The 24,050-nt window shown below is 39.5% G+C and overlaps 1 protein-coding gene across 2 annotated transcripts in view; it reads left to right on the forward strand.

Annotated features, from left to right (window-relative positions):
* Nucleotides 1-24,050, forward strand: part of mpdz (multiple PDZ domain crumbs cell polarity complex component) — a 54,609-nt gene that overhangs the window by 17,675 nt on the left and 12,884 nt on the right. The window contains exons 17-36 of one of the 2 annotated variants that reach the window (XM_030076912.1): nt 413-583; nt 1,333-1,521; nt 1,929-2,138; nt 3,224-3,385; nt 4,464-4,613; nt 7,534-7,857; nt 8,252-8,363; nt 9,227-9,425; nt 10,158-10,199; nt 11,639-11,746; nt 12,493-12,573; nt 12,986-13,163; nt 13,391-13,501; nt 15,058-15,144; nt 17,659-17,718; nt 18,954-19,125; nt 20,991-21,187; nt 21,388-21,479; nt 22,586-22,664; nt 23,475-23,543. In XM_030076912.1, the coding sequence (XP_029932772.1) occupies nt 413-583; nt 1,333-1,521; nt 1,929-2,138; nt 3,224-3,385; nt 4,464-4,613; nt 7,534-7,857; nt 8,252-8,363; nt 9,227-9,425; nt 10,158-10,199; nt 11,639-11,746; nt 12,493-12,573; nt 12,986-13,163; nt 13,391-13,501; nt 15,058-15,144; nt 17,659-17,718; nt 18,954-19,125; nt 20,991-21,187; nt 21,388-21,479; nt 22,586-22,664; nt 23,475-23,543 (2,793 nt within the window). The remainder of the gene's footprint in view (nt 1-412; nt 584-1,332; nt 1,522-1,928; nt 2,139-3,223; nt 3,386-4,463; nt 4,614-7,533; nt 7,858-8,251; nt 8,364-9,226; nt 9,426-10,157; nt 10,200-11,638; nt 11,747-12,492; nt 12,574-12,985; nt 13,164-13,390; nt 13,502-15,057; nt 15,145-17,658; nt 17,719-18,953; nt 19,126-20,990; nt 21,188-21,387; nt 21,480-22,585; nt 22,665-23,474; nt 23,544-24,050) is intronic. The other variant, XM_030076913.1, reaches the window with a different exon arrangement.

The following is a 24,050-nucleotide window of genomic DNA, read 5'->3' on the forward strand; positions in this document are numbered from 1 at the left end:
TAGTCACTCATTTTAAAGTTTTAATTAGGTTGTAACCAGGACCTGAGTCTCTATATTTCATGTCATGTACCATGGTGTGAATGACAAATAAAGTCATCTATCTATCTATCTATCTATCTATCTATCTAAAGGAAAATTCCATCCAAAATCACATCAACACTGTTTAAAACTTGGGATGGGTGATTTGTACTCTGTTTCTGGTACTGTTTTGTCATTCGTTAATTTTGCTATTCCATGACTAGTTAGACAAAGATTAAACCACTGATGTCACTGGGAGATATATCTCAGCACAGCTCCAGTGGTATTCAGTAGGAAAAAAGGGGGGTTTAGAGGTTTGTTGCTTTGTTTTACCTTTCTTCAAAGTACATACCCATATTTGTGACTGAAGCTGACTGTAAACGTCTCCTCTTAGGTCAATGGCATATCTCTGATTGGTGAGAGCCATAAGGAAGTGGTGAGCATCTTGAAGGAGCTTCCACTATGTGTATATATGGCTTGCTGTAGGCCGGCGCCTCATTTGCAAACTGACATGGACGCTCCGCAGCCAGAATTGGATGCTTTGTCCACAAAGTCTAAAGTAAAGGTAATGCAGTGGCACTGATGGACAGCTGCAAAATAATCATCAAGATGATTTTTTAAATTGGTACAGAATTTCAGAACAGCTCATCATTTAGAATTATGGAATATTTTTAAGTGATTTCTTGGAGAGACTCCTGGAGTCATTACTTTGTTATGGCTAGTTAACATGCAGACCATATATATTCCACCAGTGGCATTGTTCGCTGATGATTGCAGCAGATGGTGCATTACAAATACAGTAGGAAACGTGCTGCATCTTCCTGTCATACAGTAATGCATCATGAAAAAAATTTCCCGCCCCTGCATATCAGGCAGTGAATATGATTGGAGAGAAATATTGTAAAGTCCTCCTCCTCCTCCATCACACATCAGCCATTATTAGCTGAGCCCAGGCTGTCAGTCGCTCCATTGGCTTTTCACATTGCCAACCATGATGGATTAAGACTTAGCGATAAGCAGGGGTGGCTGAAAGTTTATTAATGCCAGTCCATCTAGTAATACCTCAACAGCAGTTGCTGACAACATTTACCAGAAAATATGAGACTTCAAAAGCAGCTTCTCGATGCGGGAGGGGTTTTCATCTCATCAGCTTTATCTGTGATAACATACTGAGGCCCTAGCATCCCAAAGATATTTCCCTTTTATCTCCTGCCAGAAACTTATGAAACACAACTAGAGGGTAGCAGCCTATGGGTTGGGACTAAAGCAAGGAATGTATGCTGCAACACTGAGGATTGGTGCTTGACTCTGCAGAAACAAATAGACCTCGGCAGTTTCCTGGTTCCTGAAGACTCCATTGTGAAAAAAGCAGCAGTGGCGGCACAGGATAATGTGACCGAGGAAGCACTAGGATCTCCTTTGGCGATGTGGGAGTCGGAGATCCAGGATATTGAGCTAGAGAAGGGAGAAGGGGGATTAGGATTCAGCATTTTGGATTACCAGGTAGGAATTCTCAGTGAGAAGCTTTCATAAAAAATGGTTCAACCATTCGAATGGTGACCGGTATTGTTTTCCTACAGATAGTGCATTATAAATATACTTAATATGCACGATGTTGTATTGTTTTGTATCATGGAATTATTGTGATCTAATTTGTCATTTAGCTGCTGTTTTCTGAGAAAGGACATCCTCATCACAGTCATAGATCAAAATCTGTGCTTTATTTTTCAAATATACATATTAATTATTTTAAAATGAATAAAATCATTTCACCAAGAAAGAGAACATATCATACACACCATAATAAAACTTACCAAACTGCGTACTTAAGGTTTATGGCTGTGTGGGTGTATCCACTGGAACTTTCCTCAGTTTTGTACATTAACCTCACTGACACGACCTCGCCACAGGATCCAGTGGACCCTGCCAAGACGGTGATCGTGATTCGCTCTCTGGTTCCCAATGGTGTTGCAGAGCAGGACGGCAGGCTGCTGCCAGGAGACCGTCTCATGTTCGTGAACACCACTAACCTGGAGAACGCCAGCCTGGAGGATGCTGTCCAGGCCCTGAAGGGTGCTAAACTCGGCAAAGTCCAAATAGGGGTGGCTAAACCGCTGCCTGTAAGTACTTATTATCATTATTATGTATATGTTTGATTATCTTCTTTTGGACAAGTGCAAAAGGAGACTCTTTCTGTCTCTGCTATGTGTGTTTGAGACTTGATATGTGTAAATGGATGGGAGGAGAAAAGTGTGACTCTTACTGTGTTACTGAGAAGAGTCTTCTAATGTGATGCTTTTGTGAATGTTGTGTGTAATTTGTTTGGCATGTTTTGGCAAGGGAATTGATTGGGTCTGTCTTTATACTAACCAAGTATCCAGTCATGAGGGTTCAGCTTCCAAGAGTTTTCATTTTTCATGCAGAAAAGACACTGGAGTTCAGCTGCATTGTTAAGCATTCGGCTCACAGTTCTTTAGAAAGAGGATAGCAGCCTAAAATACACTGTGCCCTTTGTTTGATATTACTCTATTATTGAATTTTCAAAGAGCACAGACCTTCCGTGCACATTTAAACACACCGGGGCACCTGTCAAAATATTGGGTCTGTCCAACAGCATGTTCATTGCTCTAGGCATCTGTACTCTTTGTGTGGGAAATTTCTCTCTGCAAAAATGCTTGCATTCTTTCAGCTTTAGAGCTGCATTTCTCTTGTATTGGATCTGCCACTGGATTACACAGTGAGACCTCTGGGCTGCCAAGGTTAGGTGGATTACAGAGTTGTAGGAAGCCTCTGTGGAGTTATCCAACTCTCCTGCACAATGTGGAATATAGTTCTGAGGGGTATTTTGTTGTATTGCTTCTCAAAATTGAGTCTGACAAGTGTAATCCTGCAATACCCCCTCCTACTTTCTTTAAATCTGTCTGGACTGCATGCTACACAAAATCAATATCATAAGCTTCCTCTTACATTTGAAAATATTAAACATCCTTTCTGTTTAGAGTGTATTTAAAATGGTGTGATCAATTTCAGTATAGTCTCTTTTGTTGAAATCAAATGCACCAGGCATTTGAAAATATTAAATCTGAAAACATTATAACTAACATTTTATTTACTTCATTTAAATCTACACAAAAAATTAATCTGATCCAAAAAATAATGTGAACTCCTACCTGGAGACACTCAAGGAATTTCTCCACTTTCCTAGGGAATATCTGGATATTCCCTTTCTCCACACCCGTATGATGAGCAGGAAAGTTCTTCATCATCAGCAGCCATGCATTCACTTGTCTTCACCAAAATGTTGGTTGAAGAAAGAGAGGAGGAGGGGCTGACCGATGGCATCCTGTACCGAGCAGAGCCTGCATTGGTTAGTTAGCTTTTGGGGAAACAGACAAATCAATCCGGGTGTCAGAAACAAGTGGAAAAAAAAATCTGAAAAAAATGTCAATCATTTTATTTCCCACCAATTTTGTCCAAGAGAGGAATGGTCAACTAATATTTGTAGCAAGGAGGCATTTCAAATGGAGATTAGGCATGTCCAAGTAACAGCTAGCACACCTAAATAGTTATCTGAAAAAAGCAGATGCCATTTATCAATATTTAAATGTATTAATTTCAATCAGCAAGTAAAAATCAAGTCAAAATTAAGTCAAAAGGTATTAGTTTCTCGATTAGCTGTGCCGCCACTGTCACCATAGTTTATTCTTTAAAAACTGATTTCTTATTTTTATTTACTCTCACTCCTGCCAAAAGTTGTAGCCGAGAATTGTAGGTGACAGCAGATTTTCACAATCCTTAGCACTCTCCACCACTCAGATGATCTCTCATTAGGCAGTGAATTGAAAATAGTCTGTTTGATCGATCTGTCCTTCATGGAAATTGAATGTCTGGGACATTTATCCTGAATTAATACCAAAAGAGAACTGGTCACCACAGTCCCTTTTTCCTTGTGTGAAACTGACAGCAAGTGAGCAGTTCAAATGCAGATGAGCAATTTCAAAAATACACTTAGGAACTAATCATGTACGACAAGCAGATGTTTAAGATATAAATATGAATAGAAATTTGATTAAGAAACTGCATTTCCTGAACTGATGTGCCCATATGATATGACCGACACAATGTAATGCCTTTTAAATGGGTTTTGTTCCTTTAGGATTTCAACTTTTTCCCAACTCTGATAAAAGTAGGTTGGCATCAACTTTTTGTGTAGGATAGTAAGTAATTCTCAGTTCCTCTTCCCGTACTCTCACCCCTTCTCATTCTCCCCCCTAGACAACAAATGGATTTTTCTCCTTGACCAATCCTCTCTTGGTTCATCAGTGAGACTGGTGTCATATCATTGCATGACAACACTAATCCGTGATTGGATAGTGCATCACAGTGACCAACAATAAGGGACAGTTTAGTATTCCAGTTGGTTACACTGACATCCCTTATCACAGGTCGACACCAACGAAGCAGACCTGTCTGATGAAAAGATGCTACATAGTTACTCTGCGATAGAGGATGACACTTTCCAGACATCCATGATCGCTCTTCATGGTAGCACCTGTAGTGCAGACCTGGATTACCTGCACTCCTCCACGCCTAAGGTAGGCAACCACCTCATGTACCACAGTGCACAGTGACATGCAAAATTGAATCCAAAAGCAGAGTTTGAAATTATTCCCTCATTTTATTAAATGTCACTGCAACAGGTACTGCCCTTTGTTGCAATGAAATATCAGGCATGTAATGATTAATCTTTGCTTACTTGCTGTAGAGAGCCAAAATGTCATGAAGCTATTTTAAGACATTAAAAACATTATTGACTTTGTCACATGATGGGTATAGGTGCTATAGCCTTTTGTTGTTCTGTGTACGCAAAAAATCCTTCAGATTTAGCACCGCTTCCAAACAGATATCATTATAAAGGGCATAAATAGAGAAGGTGTGTGTGTGTGTGTGTGTGTGTGTGTGTGTGTGTGTGTGTGTGTGTGTGTGTGTGTGTGTGTGTATATTGCTAACTGCCATGGTTTTGATGTTGTTAGTTATCCCTGTCTCACTAAGCCATGAAAAGGAATCCAAAGCTAAGCATGGCAAGGTACTTTTTATTTTTTCATTGCAGCTTCAAAACTCATCCAAATCCATCTCAACAAATAAGGATCTGTATAACAGAAGAACAAGACAACAAAAAACAGTCAATAGTAGTGCTGGACATAGTCATAGGAAGCTTAGTGTGGAGATCTGCACCCAGACTCACTCAAGACTCAGCCTTTATTTGTGAACATGAAGTTGTCTCTCCCAAACGTATGCACTAAGGGCCAAGACTCTATTGTTGAATCTTGGATCTACTCTAATGATGATGGTAAACGGTGGACCAACTTTGTAACCATGGTGACAATACCCAGGGTGACTTTTGAGGAATAGGGATGCCTTTTTACTCCGCTTCCTATTTACAGTACGATGAAATAAAGCTCACTTGGGTGGAAAAGCTCAAAAAAGCACACTCAGTCCACAAAATCGGCCTCCAATTCATTGGCAGTGGAGCAACAGCCGCATTTTTTATGATGACGTGATAAATTGGAGCCCTGGCCTCTTGGAGTTCTAGTTTCTAGCTTTGGGAGAGAGTGGCTCATGCACACATTTATTAATTGTACTGTCCAAGATTATAAGAATAATGTGTATTCTTTTTTAAGGCACTGTAGTTTCATCTCTATACTATAGGAGTAGGTGCCTTTTTAAAATATTGTTTCAGACTTAATGAATAATGTAACAGACAGAATGCTGGTGGTAAAATCTAAATAATATAACTTCTCACTCTGATTTAGATTCATTTCATCATTCATTAAAGGAATAGTGCAAAAATGAAATTTTGTAAATTTTGTCATTATCTAATCAACCTCATGTCAGTATGTCCACGTAACACACAGCGACATACCTTGTGCAGGCCTATATGAGCCTTCTTCAAAGCAACAGAGGTAAATGGTGATTGGTTCTGTATGGTTCCAAAATGGGAGAAATGATCAGAAACAGTCCAAACAACCTGCACAGTATAATTCAAGAGTTCTGCACCCTAACTGTTTCTGCAAGATCTGTTTTTATGCCAGCGTCTAGCACGAGGCTAAACCTGCAAAAGCATTCATGTTTGTGTGCACCCACATCTATCTTCATTGAAAAGAAGAAAAGTATTTATGGATATATAAATCAAACAGATGGATGAGGCAGCAGCAACAGCAGCGCAAGTGCATTGTGAATCTGATGGTGTAACTGAAGTTCATGTCAGGCAATGCCAACACAAGAAGATGCTCGTCTTAAGAGTGTGCATTACCTCCGCTTAGGAGTGTAAACAAAGGAATGAGGAAACATCACATGTTTACATCAAGTAGAGTGGGTGCACAAGTGATGTGTGGGTGCACACAAGCGGGCAACAACTTGCACTAAATACTGTAGTAATTATACTGTATGTCCTTTGAACGTACAGAACAATCATTTTGCTTCAGAAAAGAAGTTGAGCTGTTTGGAATAATTGTTTGATCACGCTGGTTTAGAGAAGGCTAACATGCACTGGCTAGCTCAATGTGTGTTTTATGGATATACAAATTTCATCATTTTGACTGACAGAGACAAGAAAATTAGTATTTTTTTGTATTTTGTGGTGACTTATAATTTTTAAATGATTTTAGGGGCCTTGTTTGAGTATTTCTAAAGCATTTTAGTAAAAAAAATTAAACTTAATTGGTTTCATTTAATGGGTAAATGTCAAAAGAAAATGTATTTATTCTCTCTTTATTCTCTCTCAGTTCAGCGAAAAGCCCTTTAACTCTGCCTGTCTTTATTTTTACCTCTCCTCTTCATAGGTTCAGCATGCCATGTGACTGACTTACTATACAGTCATGTACTATACACTTTAATATGCTGTTAATGTACTGTACATGCTGGATTTTGTGGTTCATTTTTCAGTGTTACCTGTCTGTATCTTTCTCATTTTATTCAAATGTAATATAGGTCCTTGTCACACCTGACCAACATTGCTATGGATAGTTGACTGAGTTTCAGAATAGGCAGTTCTTATACCTGTAGACATCACAACCCAGCGTACCCCAAAAGAATTCCACCACCCCATTAGCATGAAACGGCCATTTTATTGCTTTATTCTGCTTCTCAACTCTGCTTATTGCAGACCCTCATTATTCTGCCTTAGGTTCCTCTGCGTATTTCTTTTCCTTTTTTCCTCAAGTTTTATACTTCTATCCAAGGCCCCTAAGGAAAGTGCATTTCAAGATTGATCACTGGCCGGTCTGGTCCTGCTGAAGTCTAAGTGCTCTTATAATAAACCTATATTTCGTGCATTGCGCACCCAGGATCATCAGTAATTACTGCTGTTCTCCATTTGCTGCCGATGACTTTTCTATGGCTCATTACAAGGAGTGTAGAATGGTGACTGAGCGAGATGAAATCCCCCCAGTTGGACAATTGTCGACCTAACAGAGTATAACATTCATTTGGCTGCTGTGGTTTGTTTTATCCTAGCTGACAGCTCGCCTGGACTTACTGGGTGATTGTCCTGGCCTCGCAGACAACACTGAACCATTTTCTCCAGAGAAGTCAGCCCCTTTCAACCCTCCGAGTTTAAGAGGTCACGTTGGAGCAATTAACACAAGGCTAGGAAATTCTGATCAGTACCTACCACAGCACTCGGCCCAAGTGGAACCAATGGATTTCTCAAACTCATACAGCCCATTCGCTGAAATGGGGACCCATAATGTTCAGGAGGAATCACTGGAGTCGCTCCACTTTCAAATGGAGCCCACCATCTCTTTTGGAGACGATGGAGAAATTAAGGTCTTGATGAAGGTAAAAACCTCCTTCTAAGTAACTATAAATATGGAATGAAGGATTGAATTAGTATTCATTTTTACTGATGGCTGAGTAAACAGATTGTTATGCATTAAACTTCACCGTTCTTTCAAGGTGCATTATAATAGCTACAGAATAATAATCCTTGATCTTCTTGTAAATTCTTTTTTTTTTTTTTTAATTCATCCAAGTAACGTCTGAAATCTCACCAGACATATGTGAGACTATAACATAAGATCAGCCTAATTCTAAGCTTATTTGTTTTAAATTCCTCAACACAGCCTATCTTCTTTACCTAACCTGCCTCTAGAGACCCTTGAATTGTTTTGACTCCAGCCTAAAGATTTTAATTTACTTTGATGAATAACTCTACTGAATTATCGTCCTCAAGGATGGGGAGACTGATGTGAATGAATCAGCAGAAGATGGTGACAAGGAAATACTGACCTCAGGGAGCAATTTTGAAAGGACCATCACGGTTGTCAAGGGCAACTCCAGTCTCGGTTTGTGTTAATTTGTTCACATCCTTTCATTTATTTCTTTTTTAGTTTCTCCACATCCTTCACAGAAGTGTAAATGAGGTTGTGAGACTGAAGGGAGCATTGGCCTTTCTTCTGTGCCATGCTTTATGAATGCCAGATTTGATGCAAAAAGATTGAAAGGATCTTGGGCATCTTCTAATCTTAAAGGGTCATTCCAAAGCTATAAAGCCTACTGGGGTGTTACATATTTCAAAACCTGCCCACAGGGCTGTTCCTTGGTCAGAGGAAACCGTGTTTTCCCCAAACTGATGTTATGAGGGCACTTCACTGTCTGTTTAAAATCTTTGAGTGCATTGGTGATAATCTCTTATAGTGGCTTTTAGTGTTCTTTAGAAGTCTTTAGAAAGGTCCCTTAAGGTCATTTCAAAGTCATAGAGATTATACTTATGAGCAAGTCTCTAATTCTGTCATGTAACAGCCTGAAGTTGTTTCATTAAAAATAATTGGTGATCAAATTTTTGGATAATGCAATTGTTGCCAGAAAGATTTGCTGGTGATATCAAGTGATATTAATTTTCCTGCTTGGGAGTACTTGTTACATTCTGGTGTAAATAATCAACTCTGTAATTTTGTAATGGCAAGATGCTGTTTTGTAATCACTGGAGCAGAAAATATCACTAGATAGCACTAATTTTCTGAAATCTAGCTGTTGGAGAGATTTTTAGTCTTCCTGACTACCATTGCCTAAAGTCAGTGGTGACTCTGCTACTTAAAATGTATTGCTACTTAAACTGCATTTTTTCTGTTTTTAAAATGAGCAGATTGCAGCTCATCATGTTTCATTTTGGTTTAATTTGTAAGTGTTTCTGTGATCTGCCTTGAAGGGATGACGGTGAGCGCCTTGAAAGATGGTTTGGGAATGTTGATCCGCAGTATAATCCATGGTGGGTCCATTAGCCGTGATGGACGCCTGGGGGTGGGCGACCTCATCCTGGCCATCAATGGTGAGCCCACTGCCAACCTGTCCAATGCTCAGGCTCGTGCCATGCTTCGGCGGCACTCCCTCATTGGACCGGACCTTGGGTGAGGAACCATGATTGAATTGTTTGTAGTCAGAGATTTTTTTGTAGAGAAAGCTTAGCAACTTCAAGGTGGGCAAGAAAACAAACCTGTACACATTTGCAGACAGTAGATGACTGAGCGAAATATGTCTGGTGATTCTTGTACTTTGTTATCATCTAAATTAATGGTAGAGTGATATTTTGTACTTTTGTAGTACATTATGCTATATTAAGAAATTAGCAGAGTTTTCCACTTTTTGGCATGTTTGTAGTTATAGTTTTTTTTTTTTTTTTTTAGTCACTTGCAGATGGTCCAGCACAACAACATCATTTGAACTGAGGCTAATCTATAAACCTTAAAAATATATCTAATAATGCACCATTTATTGTTAGGCTTATACATTTATGGATGTGAATTCATAGTTATCTCCCCCATCCTCTCTCTGTAAACAGGGTGATGTACAGGAAACTGTTGAAGTAGCACCTTGACTTCAAAGTCGGACAAGCTTTTGTAAACCCAAATCAGTTATCTAGGGAATCGCAAGAGGCAATACAAACAAATTCTGCCCTTTGGTTGCACTGAATTATTTCAGTAGTAGTCAGTTTGAATAAATCACTTCCATTCCTCCCACCCTTTGACGGAAATTACCTCAGAGGCATAATTTGATGTGGTATTTTGCAAGTTCTGCTTGCTGAGCTAAACTTGGCAGTTTGTTAGCTTCGGTGCATAAAAGCCCAACTCTTCACATTTTAGATCTGCTTGTGCACCTGAGGACGATCTGTGCCCCTTTTATGTGTGAGTATGGCTAACTTCCACGCTGGTGGTGTGCTAGCAAAAATCTGCCATCTTGGTTTCCTACTGTCATTTTCTCCATCTGCAGCTGGGCTTTCTTGCAGTCTGTTAAAAAATGTTTTTTATCCAGAAAAGTTTCAAGTTCTAATTCAACTCAGTTTCATTTTTTATTATTGAGCTCTATGGCAAAAACAAACCAAAAATGATGAATATGTATGAATATCATTTTACACAGTTTTTCTTTAATTAAAAATTTCATTATACTTTGATAATACACTTCAGTATTAACAATATGTATCATAAATTTGTCTTTTAGGTTTTTGATGTGGCAACAAAACTTTAAAACTTGTCAGTGCACATTTTAACACACAGATTCAAAGTAATATCTGGATAAATCTCATCTGACTGCATCACTGACTTACTAAGGTCTCTAACTTTCCTTGCTACTTATTTCTCATTTTCTTTCATTTCTGACTAATAGCCTTGACAGCCTGCTTTAGTGATTACCAGACTGCATTTAAATGTTCTTTGTTTTTTTGTACCTATCCCACTAATAACTCACTAATTTGTTTTTAGATTAATCACTGGTATTTAGGCTCCACCGAGTCTCGCATTGCATGTTGTGATGTTCTAAATGAATTGATTCATCCATTTCATCACTTGATTGGGGTTCATTTCCTCTGTGCCTGCATGCCATCATGTTTAAAAACCAAATCAACCCATCTGTTTAAGCTCTGTCAGCTTCACTCAGATGTACTGATGTGCGCCTTAGAATCAACGTGATTGTGAATTTCTTGCAATTAGGCCCACCAAATGGACGTCAGATTTTGTCGACTAGCTTTTGGTTCATGTTTTAATCACATATTGGTAAACTACTCATGCATAAATAATTGACACACCCCCAAATATTTTATAAAATCTTTTGGAAGATATTCATCACACATTTGGTGGCAGCAAACTTTATTTGCTCAGACATTTATGAACAAGGCAAACACCCATTTTGAACTGTCAAGTGTCAAGAGCATATATATAATTCATTGACTTCTCACCTTGGGCTGTTGATGGGCAGATTGCATTTGCATGAGAAACAGACTGAGCTCGTTCTTGCTGCAATCTTGTGCATGCAGTTAAATTGGATGGGGCGGAGAAAAGCAGAAGAGCTTCTGAATGTAAATGAGACAGCTATAAAAGGGGTTACTTTGCTTAAAAAAGGCGGGTCTTGATGCTGTTTTATCTGGTCGCAAATGAATGCACTTTCTCCTGTGCTAATGTTTTGGTAAAAGATGTTAATTTGTAATGACGATTGGCATATCTGCTTGCAAGGAGAACCAACACCCGTGTCATGACTTTGTCATAATATGAGATGAGAGGCTGGGATGATGACAGTTCTCTGTGTGCGTGTGCGTGTGTGTGTGTGTGTGTGTGTGTGTGTGTGTGTTTAGTATTACATATGTACCAGCAGAGTATTTGGAGGAGTACAAGGCCAGTCTAAATCAGGCTAAAGATGATGTCCTCTCTGAAGCAGCACCAACCCACGTCCCAGGCTCAAAGTAGGTCCCCACTCTCTATCAGAGTAACTTTGTAAAAGGCTGTCCACAAGTCTTTAAGTCAGATTTTTATTTATATATAAATTGTTGAAATTTAAGGTAAGAAAAAAAGTTTTACAATGTCTTTTTTCCAGTGAGCAGAGGTCTTTTTGTAACATGGCATCAACTCAACATCGACTCTTAGATTCATACACAACAGATGTAGTAAGACAAATAAATCCTATATGAGTTTTTAAGCATAATATGACCTCATGTCGCTGTTTCCTGTTCAGTTTTTATTCTGCCCTTTCAAACCGTCTCAGCTTCCATTAGTTGTAAGCAATTGGAAATAGGCAGTTCTTCTTTGTCTTTCTTCCTTAATTTATTCATTTCAGTAGCCTTAAGTTTGACTACAGGTAGCATTAAAAAGTTTTTGAAAAGTCTAAAATATGGCTCTCTGAATCTCGCAGATACCCTATGTAATGTTATGAAATGTTATGTAATAGAGCTTTCATAGTAGAAAAATACTATCATGGTATAATTGATTGCCAAGATGTTGAAGGGACAGAATTCCATTCAACTTGTGTCAAGGGTCTTTAAATTAAAAATCAGGAAGTGTGCTTTTTCACCTAAACCTGGTTTGAGTTTTAAAGATTTCTCGTTAAAACACATTTACTTTAATGATCCCCTGACAATCTAAAAAATGTCATGATTCAGAATTTTGAATGTGCCAGTGTAACTAAGGCTGGGGCTTTTGTCACTTTTATTAGAGATATTCCCAGCCTCCCTGAGCGAGAAGATGGAGAGGGAGAGGAAAGTGCCTCATACGGCAACTGGAACCAACCAAGGAAGTGAGTGCTTGAACAGCAAATAGGCTCACATTATTGTAGAATGTGGATCTCAGCATCTGCGCATCTCCGTAAAACATGCTGAACATGTCCTTGTGATTTTAAAATCAATGTATTTGTCTAAGCGTGGGGTGCAAATATGTTTTCTTTATTCCATGTCTATTATTTTAGATCTGTTGTGGGGAAGGCAAAAGCACACGACTAGGCTACAGGCATGGACCATTGAGACTCAGAGAAGTTTAGGAGGAAGTAGATTTCAGAGATAAAATCCAGCATCCTATTTTCTGCCCAGCATCAGCACATACACCCATATACCACTTTTTGTCAGTGCAATGGTATCACCTTAGCAAGGCAGTCACAGCTTTGAACTGGAAGATGCAAGAGTCTCGTGGCATAATAACGGTCTCCTTCTCAGAGTGGAGCTTAATAGAGAAGCAGGCAAATCCCTGGGTATCAGCATTGTCGGGGGCCGAGGGATGGGCAGCCGACTGAGCAACGGAGAGGTGATGAGGGGCATCTTCATCAAACACATCCTGGAGGACAGTCCTGCTGGACGCAACGGCACCCTGAAGACTGGAGACAGAATAGTAGAGGTAGAAGAACATTTCAGGTGACATGGTTCAGGGAGATCAAATAAACCCTGAGGGGCCACAGTGCTGTTGCGGCCTATTTCCTGACAAAGAACACTTGCAAACTGGGTATGGGTATTCTTTGGCAGGAAATGGTTCCTAATGCATGTGAAGATTACACAGTCCATCAGCTTGATTGAGATTCCTCTAACCTTTGACCTGATAATCTCCTTGGGTTATTACTTTGTCAGGTGGATGGAGTCGACTTAAGAGACGCCAGTCATGAGGAGGCAGTGGAGGCCATACGCAGGGCAGGCAACCCGGTCTCCTTCTTGGTCCAGAGTATTATCCACCGGCCCAGGGTAAGACCACAAATAACTGCTTCATAATCTGGAGATGACCAACAACATGTGGTATGAGTAAATTTACTCGTTAGGCAGTCTGTTTTTTAAGAGATTTAAGTTTTATTTTATCTGCGACTCATAGAAAATCACTGTAATGGACTATTTGCAGCATCTTTTGCTGTTCAAATATGCCCTTAGGCTTCAAAACATGACTAAGTCATTTCCTGCTGCAACTGTCCTGGCTCCAGTATCACATCCCCATTGTCAATCATTTCTCATGCTTTGTCATCTGTTAGATATTCCCACATGCCTTTCCCAGTTTTCCGCTAACTGATTAAACCATGTAGCAACTCAACATGTAATAACTAAAAACTACCTTAGCCTTAGTTACATGCTTGCCAGCTGTGACTGTCTCAGCAAATGAAAATGTAAAATAAAGTAAAAGAAGCAATATAAGCTTCTAGTATATAATATAAAGATCAACCCTATTGTTCATGGATCCTCAAGAAAAAATTAAGCTTGCTGAGAAATCTGACAAACAATATGTGGGGTGACCACTTGCATATACCTTTCATAGGTCAGTGAAACATCTTCAAACGAGAGGATTTAATTTGAAAATCATCCAAAATTATTTGTGCCATATTTTTATTCGCTGCATCACTAGAGAGCTTATCCACAGTTGAAATCTGTCTCCTAAAGAGCTGTGATACAAGGACAGGCGGGAATTCACCTCAGATGACTGATTGCTTAACACAACATGATACTCAGAAGTGGAAACTTTTAAAGGGAAAAATCCGACTATATTTTTTGACCAGTTGAAACGTTATGATTGAAATTGAAATCAGATCTGTTGCCAGAGACTTCTAATGGGGCTGCTGAGGACACGCTCTTTTTATTATTCTAATCAAACTCTGCCTCTCGATAGCAACACTTCTACACTTGAATGTAACTCTGCAAAGTCTGATGGTTTTTGAAATAGGCAGATTAATAACTGAAAGAACAACAAAAATCCTAACTTTTCTTTGAAGAACTTAACCAAGCCTTGGTGACTTTATTATCAATAAAATCTTTAATGGACAACAACATATGGCAGACATATTAATGCCAAAACAACATCTCACAAACACAACCAACAGTTAGTAAGATTTACACACAAGAGGGTATCAATAATGACCAAACTGTTAGTCAAATGTGATATTGGGTGAAACATAAGTAATGATCAACATTATTAGCATTTCACTATTTAATTTTTTATATTTTTGCAACAGCACTGAAGGAAAAAGAACGAGAGTAGAACTGCACAAAACCTTTTTTTATCAAACGCGGTATTCAAAATAAAATTGACAGGTTGTTATTAATAATTTTGGCTTCTTGTTAAATCATTACATATTTCAACACACTTTCTAATGTAATAAGCAGCATAGAACATAATAATTTACTTGGTTACCCACCAAAAGGCTATTATGTACTATCCAGAATGAGTTTGTATTGCATTTTTTATTACCTTATGTGCAGTTATTACATTATGAGTTGCCTCAAGCCTCCGTCTCTCTTCCTGTACACTGCTTTCTCAGCCTGAGTCAGTATATAGTCCACCCGCATCGCCTGCTGTAGAGAAATACAGCACCGCTTTAACACGCATGCCACATCGCAAGCGTCAGGTAATCTGTCTTGCTTTTTCTGTCTCTCTTACTCTTATTCCATCAGCTATCTATCACACTCCATCTCTGTTGTATTTCTCAGGTAGCCTCACTCCTGCCCCGTCTTTCTGTCTCTTACAATATTAGCCAAATCCTCCTTCTTTTAGACAGATTGAGACATTGTTGTGCACACGTTATGTAAGGGAAAGAGACAAAGTTAAACTGGAGATTCCATCTTGGAGAAAAAAAAGAGAACGGTATTTCCGGAGGCTGTTTGTAATATCCAGTAACCCTGGATTTTCTGCACTACAGTGATCTAACAAGACCCAAAATAGTGACCCTTGACCTTTTTGATCAAAAGAGTCAGCAAGTGGAAAATTCAGTTTTGCCATTGGCTTTGGCAGCTGGTTTAGGAAAGTCTTAAGTTGACATTTAACAACAGACTTAAAGATCCTTTGCAGTTCAACCTCAGGGATTACTACAATTTCATCTGTCATCTCCTTTTCATCTCTTGCAAAGAAACCTATGATTAACTGAACAATAAGAAAGCAAATAAGCATAGCATTCACACCTTCACGGCTACAGGGCTTGTCAAAATAAAGTGCACTCCAGATGACAAAAACTCAAAGGAGAAGAGCAGGTAAAAAAAAAAAAAAATGAGGCAGGAGATACAGGACAGCTTTTCACTTTGCTATAAATTCATTGCCGATGAATAGCCATCATTTGTATTTTGCTCACACATCTTTCAGCTTGAATTGATAACAGCAAACTGAACGAGCAGAAAATATTGTGATTGGATAATATCTTTAAGTGCTATAGGCAGGTCAGTAAACGGCTTTTTTAAATATAGCCACTGGGGGCCACCTAGTGAATATAATAACACATCCATGCTGTTTTCCTTTAAGAGTTTTCAAATCCTTCTCTTGTAAGCAGTGAATAATCTCAAGATAGCCTGGAGGAATCTTTGAAACACTTTGTTAAACTATTTCAGAGGAAGAGGCTCTGCTTTGATTTTTTCTTTTTTGGGGTATAGAGAAAATGGCTTTCAACAAGGAAACTGCTTGCTCTAATGGTTGCTCATTTGAATAAAACCCGAGGTGTTTCTGTCCTCCATTCACTCCCGTTTTTTCCCCAGATGGCCTCCAATTCAATTTTGTCAGAAGTGCTCAGCCATCATGTTAAATATCCTTCAAGTTGTCAGCTGTTGGTTCTGTGTGTTGCTTTTAGAAGCCGCCCCTGCCCTTTCTGCAGCTAAATAGCCTCCCCGGGTCAAGCCTTTGCTGCACTAATCAAACCTACTTAGCACCTGCCCTCCCCCAGGTTAGAAAGCTACGCCATGTCTTTGTCTGCTTGCATGTGTCTGTGTATGCGTGTGTGTGTGTGTATGTTATTTTTCCTTGACCTGTATTCCTTTGACTTCTGTCAGTTGTTAACAGTGAGCCACTGCAGGTGAGTGAAGAAGTCAGCGACGGAGAATCTCTTTATACGCAAACATGGGTCAAATAGTATTTTCAAAATAACCTGTTTTCATCTCCAGTTAACCACAAAAGGGCAATTCATTTAGTGTTTGGCCAGCCATTAGTAACAGAAGTTAAATTAAACAAAATTGAGTTTCAAATACCACATTATTCATTTTTCATCCTGTGTGGCAATCATCTGCCTAAGGCATAAAAATACTTGCTTATATTATCTGGTACATTTCTGTGTGTGTGGGGAGATGATGTGTGTGCAAACATGCATGGATGTGTGTGTGTATACCTATTTGCCTGCACACTTTTTGTAAATATTTTTCCTTGTCTATCAGCATGTGTTGCTTTATGTCTTCCTCTGCTTCTGTGCCTGTCTGCCTCCCTGTTGAACGAAGCAAATTATATAATCCATAGTCAAAGCTTTTTAGTGCATTGTATTTCTCCTTCTGTCCCTAGTTTCTTTCCCACTGCCAGTTCAAAGACACGATTCAATAAGATTGAAAATAGTCTAACAACTGTGAAGAACTATAAAGTATAAGAGGTTCTGGCAGAAAATTTGAAGTCTCTTCATAGGGGACAAATGGTCAAGTTTGGATTGAAATGCGGCACTGGGCTGCCCTTTTCCACTCAACACTTCAGTGTTTTGGCATGCTTGGGTATATGTGCCTGACCAAGGACAAGTCACAGTCCTGTCTTTCCAAGCTTAGCTGTCAATACTTGTGAAGGAAACAAGTCAAAGTTTGGTTTTAAAAAAATCTACTTTATGAATGGATGCAGTTCCAGGCTGTGGCCTATGATGCATGGGACTGGTTTCAGTAATTCAGAACACTTACCATTGGATTACTAGTTTGCATTATGCCTCAATATGATACAGAATCAGTCATTCAATTCAGTTTTATTTGTATAGGATCAAATCATAACAAAATCATAAGATTATCCATGTACATGCAAATGAATATTATGATTTGCTTTCTAGATGTGATGAAAAATCATTTAATATTCATTTTTGTGATTGTGTGATCTAGACTAGATTGATTTACCTTTGTATCTGTCTTGTATACACCAGTCATCACCAGTGGACTCCAATGAGGAGAGAGCTGCGGCTACCAGTGACAACAAGGACAAGGTTGGTATTTCCAGTTCCCCTCTATGCATCTGTCACCTATCTAGTGTGTTGTATTTGTTGTAGTCTCAAACTCTTTTTGGAAGGTGTTGCTCACCACAGTACCAACTATTCAATAATGAGTGTTTTGAAATGCAAGTTTATTTCAGATCAAATTCACTAAAACAAATGGGTCTTTTTAGAGTAGGTGACTTCACTCAGACCCTCGGCCATAAAACCGAGCTGTGTTGTTAAAAGCATCCCAGTCTTTGCAACACTTGGCAGAGTTTTGAGTGACATCAGTAGATTCAGAGTAACTGTGTCATAAATGTGTTGTCTTATGAAGCTGTTACCATTTGTCTCTTCTCTGTAGGAGGGTGACAGTCACAGTAGACTTTTCCTTCGCCTCTCCCCAACTAACCCTTTCACTCCTACTCCATTTAAGGTTTGTGGGTCTCTGAGTCGACGTGTGTTACACTTTAAGTTTCAGTGTATGCATGTATGGGCGGCAAGATATATGGTGACATGGTTCATATACTGAATATATTCTAACATGCCGTACATGCATACACGGTGTCCTAACAACTACTTTTCCACCTGTCTGAATTCTATTGTGCATTTTTGTGCCACACCAATTTTCTCTTTTTTGGCCTTGCTTTTTAATGGGGTTTTGTCACTTGCTGCAAGATTTATGAGAATCAATACTCCATTCCGTGGCTTGTAAAAGCAGATGTTTTGATTCTAAGCTTTGAATCAAAATGCTTTTCTGAGGTGAGACCAAAAAGATAATTAAAGTAATCAAAAGTGTGCTTTTGATTATGTTCCACTTGGTTTCAAGGTAAGTGTCCTTGTGAGTGCCTGATGGGCAAGTGTTTGATTTGAAGAATGATTTAATTTTTGAGACTGTGCAGGCATCATTTTAAGTATAAAGAAGGATTATTTTTTTGCTGGCCCTTAAATAGTTTGATTGACTTAAGGTTTATTCAACTGGGAAGATCCAGCATCTCCACATAACTGTATCGCATAGCTGTCATTTTTCAGACTACCACTAACAACTTCTGACAAAATTGGTCAAGCTGTTAGTGTAAATAGAACACATCACTCGTATTGATTACATAAACGCCTCTCAAGTGCCTCCCTTTTCTGAGAAGTACATCTAACAACAACTTGATTCACACTTTCATCCAAAGACAAAACCTTTCTCTATTCTCTGACTTTCACTAATAAACAATTTTCCAACTTCATCCATGGCGTGACAGCCTGCAAAGCGGGAAGCTGGGAAAGCCTCCCCCACCACCACTCCTATCTCCCTGCCTGTGGTGCCCCATGTGGGAGAGACAGATACAGACACCCTGACAGAGATCCCTGACAGACCTGCTGAGACTGAGGAGGAGGACGAGGAGGTGGAGGACGAGTTTGGATACAGCTGGAGTGAGTTCACACTCTTAGGACACTATCACACCTATAATATGTTTTCTCTATAGTGGATAGTTTGTTTTCCTTGGTCCAGAGTTTGTCTTACAGTGCCCAGTTACAAGTAAACCATTTGCTTGTTACCAAAAGTCACATGGACTCACAAATAGAGCTGAATATGATAACAAAAAAAAAAAAAAAACTCACATTGCAATTATTTTGACAGGCATTGCGACTGCAATATGATTCACGATTTCAGTGGGAATGATCATTTTTGCATCATAATTTTCATTTTCACAGAAAAAAACAAACATGTTCTCTTACGTCTGCAGAATGTGATTTGTAGGCCAGGGCATTTCTGTAGCACAACAGTACTTCATTTATAATGGTATTCTGTCTCACATTTTACCTTTATCCAAAAAAAAAAAAAAAAAAAAAAGCTCCTGCAATTTGAATATTGCACTTTTCATTATTGCAGTTTGAATAATATTTTGATTAACTGCTCAGCCCTACTCAGAAATAACTTATTTACTGGACAAAGTTACTGTAGCCTGTTGAAATAAATCTTATTCACATCCCTGTAACATGTAGCAAAGTATTAAATTACTTGCTTATGCTGTTTGTTGTAATTTTAAGAACAAAGTAAAGAACACCTAAAGAAACAGCTGAACATGAGTGTTTTTGTAGTATCACCACATATTTCATGCCATTGACTTGGGTTATGTTTCAGACCTCAGGAACCACAGCACAATTAATTTGAAAGATAACTACAAAATAACTACATTTTCAGACAGTCTCAGCATGGTTATTTGGTGCAAGCCAAAAGTCTGGCATTATTCTTACCTGGGCCAAAGGAGCTGACAAGCCAGAGTTTGAATACATTTTCCAAATGTGAATCATGTGAATGCACCCTAATAGAAACAATTAAATAAGAATTAGATGAGACTGCACTCCAAACACAAACTTAAATTCAGTGTGCACAGTCCAGAAATGTTCAGCTGAATAGCATCAATCACTGGAGGTGTACCGTATTAGTCACCCTTTTCCTTGCTTCATGATGCATTACTACCTAGGTGCCACTAGAGGTCCTTCACATCACATGTTTGACTTGAGCCTATCCACAGTCGGCAATAAAAGTGCTGTGATACACAGGCATATTCAAGGTAGCTGCACCTCATCAAAACTTGAAGGACTCTTTGTCCCTTTGAAGCTTTTAGCATCATGCAGTCTCTGGTAGTGTGAACTGTAGGGGAAACTCATCGTCACAAGGAGACTCAGTCAAATTCAATGCCACTCAACTCAGTCAGCCAGCATAAAGGGCAGACTTCCAGCCTCCAAACACCTGGGACTGGGGTGAATTTGTGTGTGTCTGAGTGTGTGTGTGTTTGTCAGTGTCTGTCCTGCGGGGATAAGATTGATGAGGTAGGTCCTGGGGAGGTGAGTTCTGGAGATTAGTAGAGGACTAGGGGACTGATGGTTCGACAGTGGCATGGAGCCCAAAACCACAAGAGCCCATTGCTCTGAACACTGGCCATCTAAAACACAAGAGACGGAAGAATGGAGAGACAGTGAAAGACTCGGAGATGTGGGGAGTGGAAGAGAATGAGATGGAGTGAGAAAGGGAAAGGATAACAATGGACACTAAAGTGATAGATGGTTAGAGTGAAGAAAATGGAGAGAAGGAACTGTTTGGGAATACAAACTCGGCAGTCTGACATTTCAAACTTTTTACCATTTGCGTTGCATGCCTTTGCATAATCTTAGCAATGGAACCACATGAAATGAATTGAAATGGAAGCTCAGGCTCAAAACAAACCTGGCGCTGTTCAGTATGACTTTCATTCTACAGACTCATTCTCTGTCTGCCATTATTTCTATTCCAGAGAAGATAATCCAGCGCTATGGCAGCCTCCCAGGGGTGCTGTATATGATTGAGCTGGAGAAAGGCAAGACGGGACTGGGCCTCAGCCTGGCTGGGAACAGGGACCGCTCCCGAATGAGTGTGTTCGTGGTGGGAATAGACCCCAATGGGGCAGCTGGTGAGGATGGACGCATGGTTGTTGGGGATGAACTGCTGGAGGTGAGCCACTTGGTCTGTGCACTTCTCAAATGAAGTGAGTTTTGTAAGTAAAGTTTGCGTGCCACTGTGACAGACCAAAAACAGAAAGATTTAAAGCCATAGAATCAAAAGTTTAATCAGGCTTTCTTTTCATATGACTGCTTTCTATCACATTAATTTTTTGTGATCAGTCTTTTTGTGTGTTTTTTGTATCCTGTCAGATCAATGGGCAGATCCTCTATGGTCACAGTCACCAGAACGCATCTTCCATCATTAAAAGTTCTCCATCCAAAGTCAAAATCATCTTTATCAGGTATAGTAAATACCTTTTTCTAATGGTGTTTATGTACATAATGCTATGGAAATCAGGTCTGTCACTGTCAGAAAATAATTTGCTTCATTTTAGGAGTGTTTGAAATGAAAACTGGCCTTAAGTGGCAAAGTTCAAGTCTGTTGTAATGCTGCATAAAGTCCAATAGAGGGAGCTATTGTGTTTCAGAAGAAAGAAGTGCTTGATGATAGTAAGTTTGTGATGTTACAAGCAGTTCGCCTCCCCCAAGAGTTTGAAAAATGCAGTGCAGGCATGGTGAGTAGCGGAGAGGGAGGGGGAAGGTCAGGAAGAACAGCTATCAAATCAATCTGATTAAACACACCACTATAAAACATCCAGTGATGCCCATCTACTTGATTTTTAACCTCAGTTCAAAGAGAGTTAGCAGTTTATTTTAGAGAAAAGCAGTCTTACATTTGCATTTTTACCTGTATGTAAGTATGTCATGTTTTTTATTATTATTTTGTGCCTCAAAAAACACCACTTTCAGTGTTTCTGATCCCTTTCAGTTATCCCTTGCACATTTCAGCCAGGAAGGTATTCGTTAGCTTAACAATTACTATTCCACCACATTTTCTCCAGTGATTTATTAAGTTCTCTTCTAACTGTGTTTAAATGATTTGCCAATAAGAAAAAAATAATAATAATAACAGGATCAGATTGTGGGATTGAGTGTGATAACGGGATTTGGGTGTGAAAACATCGCCGTATCTCATCCTCTGGCATATCAGCACAAAGTCAAACATGGTTGAAGTTACAGCCATGAGGCCTTGACCCAACTCTGAACCGTCTTTGTCAGGATCACACCACTTAACTCTGTTCATAACTTGTACCCCTGTCCTTACGCCCTAAAAGTGACACTCTAATCAACACAGTATTTCCTGTGAGTTACGACCTCCTTGCCTCCCCCAGACGCATGCACACACACACACACACACACACACACACACACACACACACACACACACACACACACACACACACGCACACACACACACACACACGCACACACATACACACACAGAGCCGAGGCGTCATGGTGAGGCAGTGGCGCAGTGGTTTATGTGAGTTATGACTCTTTGGAACAGGAACACAGAGGCGCTGAACCAGATGGCCGTGGGACCGGTGAGAGAGCAGGAGGGGGACACAGGGGAGCCCCATTTTGAGGTACATGTGTGCTCATACACTCACTCATGAGCGCATGTACAAATTTTACTACATTTATTTATATTCACAATAGCACAAGACAGTCCTGAGCATTAAACAATTATAAATGCAAAATTTCTCTCAGATGTGCAATTATGTATTTATAAGTTAAATTAAGGCGACTTTGTCTCCAAATGTAGCAACTAGCTCTAATTACAGATTTAGAACAGTATCAAACACACACTTACACACACATATGCACACACATACAAACTCATGCACAGTGTGCAAATTATGAGCTCTACCTCAAACAGCAATAAATCAAACTCAGAATAACTGGCACATCTAGCAAAATGCATCACTTACATTTTAACTATTACTTATAATACCTTCAAACTTTTTCAGTGCCTTTACAAGAAACAGTTTTTTCAGTGCCAGTTTTTTAGGTCATTGAAGTATTTTTCTAGCCACCAAAGAAATATCCAGTGAAATACTGAGACTAATCATGTCATATAGAAATATTTTGTCTTCCCCTGGTACCTTGCATAGAGCTCCTGAACTGTTTCCAGTAGCTTTTTGTCTCCAATCCCAAAAGTCAATCTGTGTGGTCCCACAGTTCTCAACTTCCCGTGCCAGTGTGTAACTCAGCCAGCTGGTGATGTTGCCACCCAGGCCACTTAAAAAGCCAGAGGAAACCACAAACAGTGGTTGTGTAGACATAAAAACACACATTGTCCTCTCCATCTTCTTACTTACCAACACACAAGCACAGACACAAACTAAATTTAGATGGTTGTTGCATCATGCTAACTACTGTCTGTTTCCTTACAGCTAGAATCAAGTGCCTCTACTGCTGATGCTGACACATCAAAATATGTGCATCACATTGTACAGCCGCAGGTGAGATACACTGACACCCAAAAAACACACACATGACAATCCTAAATTTGCTGAGTCACAAAACTATAGAGAATCGTTCATTTTTGAGATACACAGAAATGGAAGAGGAATGGACAGACTGGGAAAGAAAGATGAACAGAGAGAGCAGACAGATGCAGTTGAGTCTGACATGCTGCCAAAAGAGAGAAATGAGCTAGAAAATTGTCAGCTAGGACAGTGATGTATACAAAGCCAGTGAGTGAATGAGAAAACAGCATGGTGACAGCACATCCAAAGGGCCTGTAACAGAAACATAGAAAGTGAGAGAAAGCAGGAACATATCCTAGCTTGAAAAGCCAAAGCACCTGGATGAAAGCCCTAGTGTGGGACAATCCCTGTGGTTTATAAAGCAACAGGGGATGACAGCATAAAGCTAGCATCTGTTTAGCCCAAGGATACATACAACATATACACATGCACAGAAACTCCTCTCTTGGAACAAACAATCAGCACTGTGAAGAATTCCAG

Source organism: Myripristis murdjan, chromosome 18 (assembly GCF_902150065.1).
Source record: "Myripristis murdjan chromosome 18, fMyrMur1.1, whole genome shotgun sequence".
In the NCBI taxonomy this organism is placed as follows: Eukaryota; Metazoa; Chordata; class Actinopteri; order Holocentriformes; family Holocentridae; genus Myripristis; species Myripristis murdjan.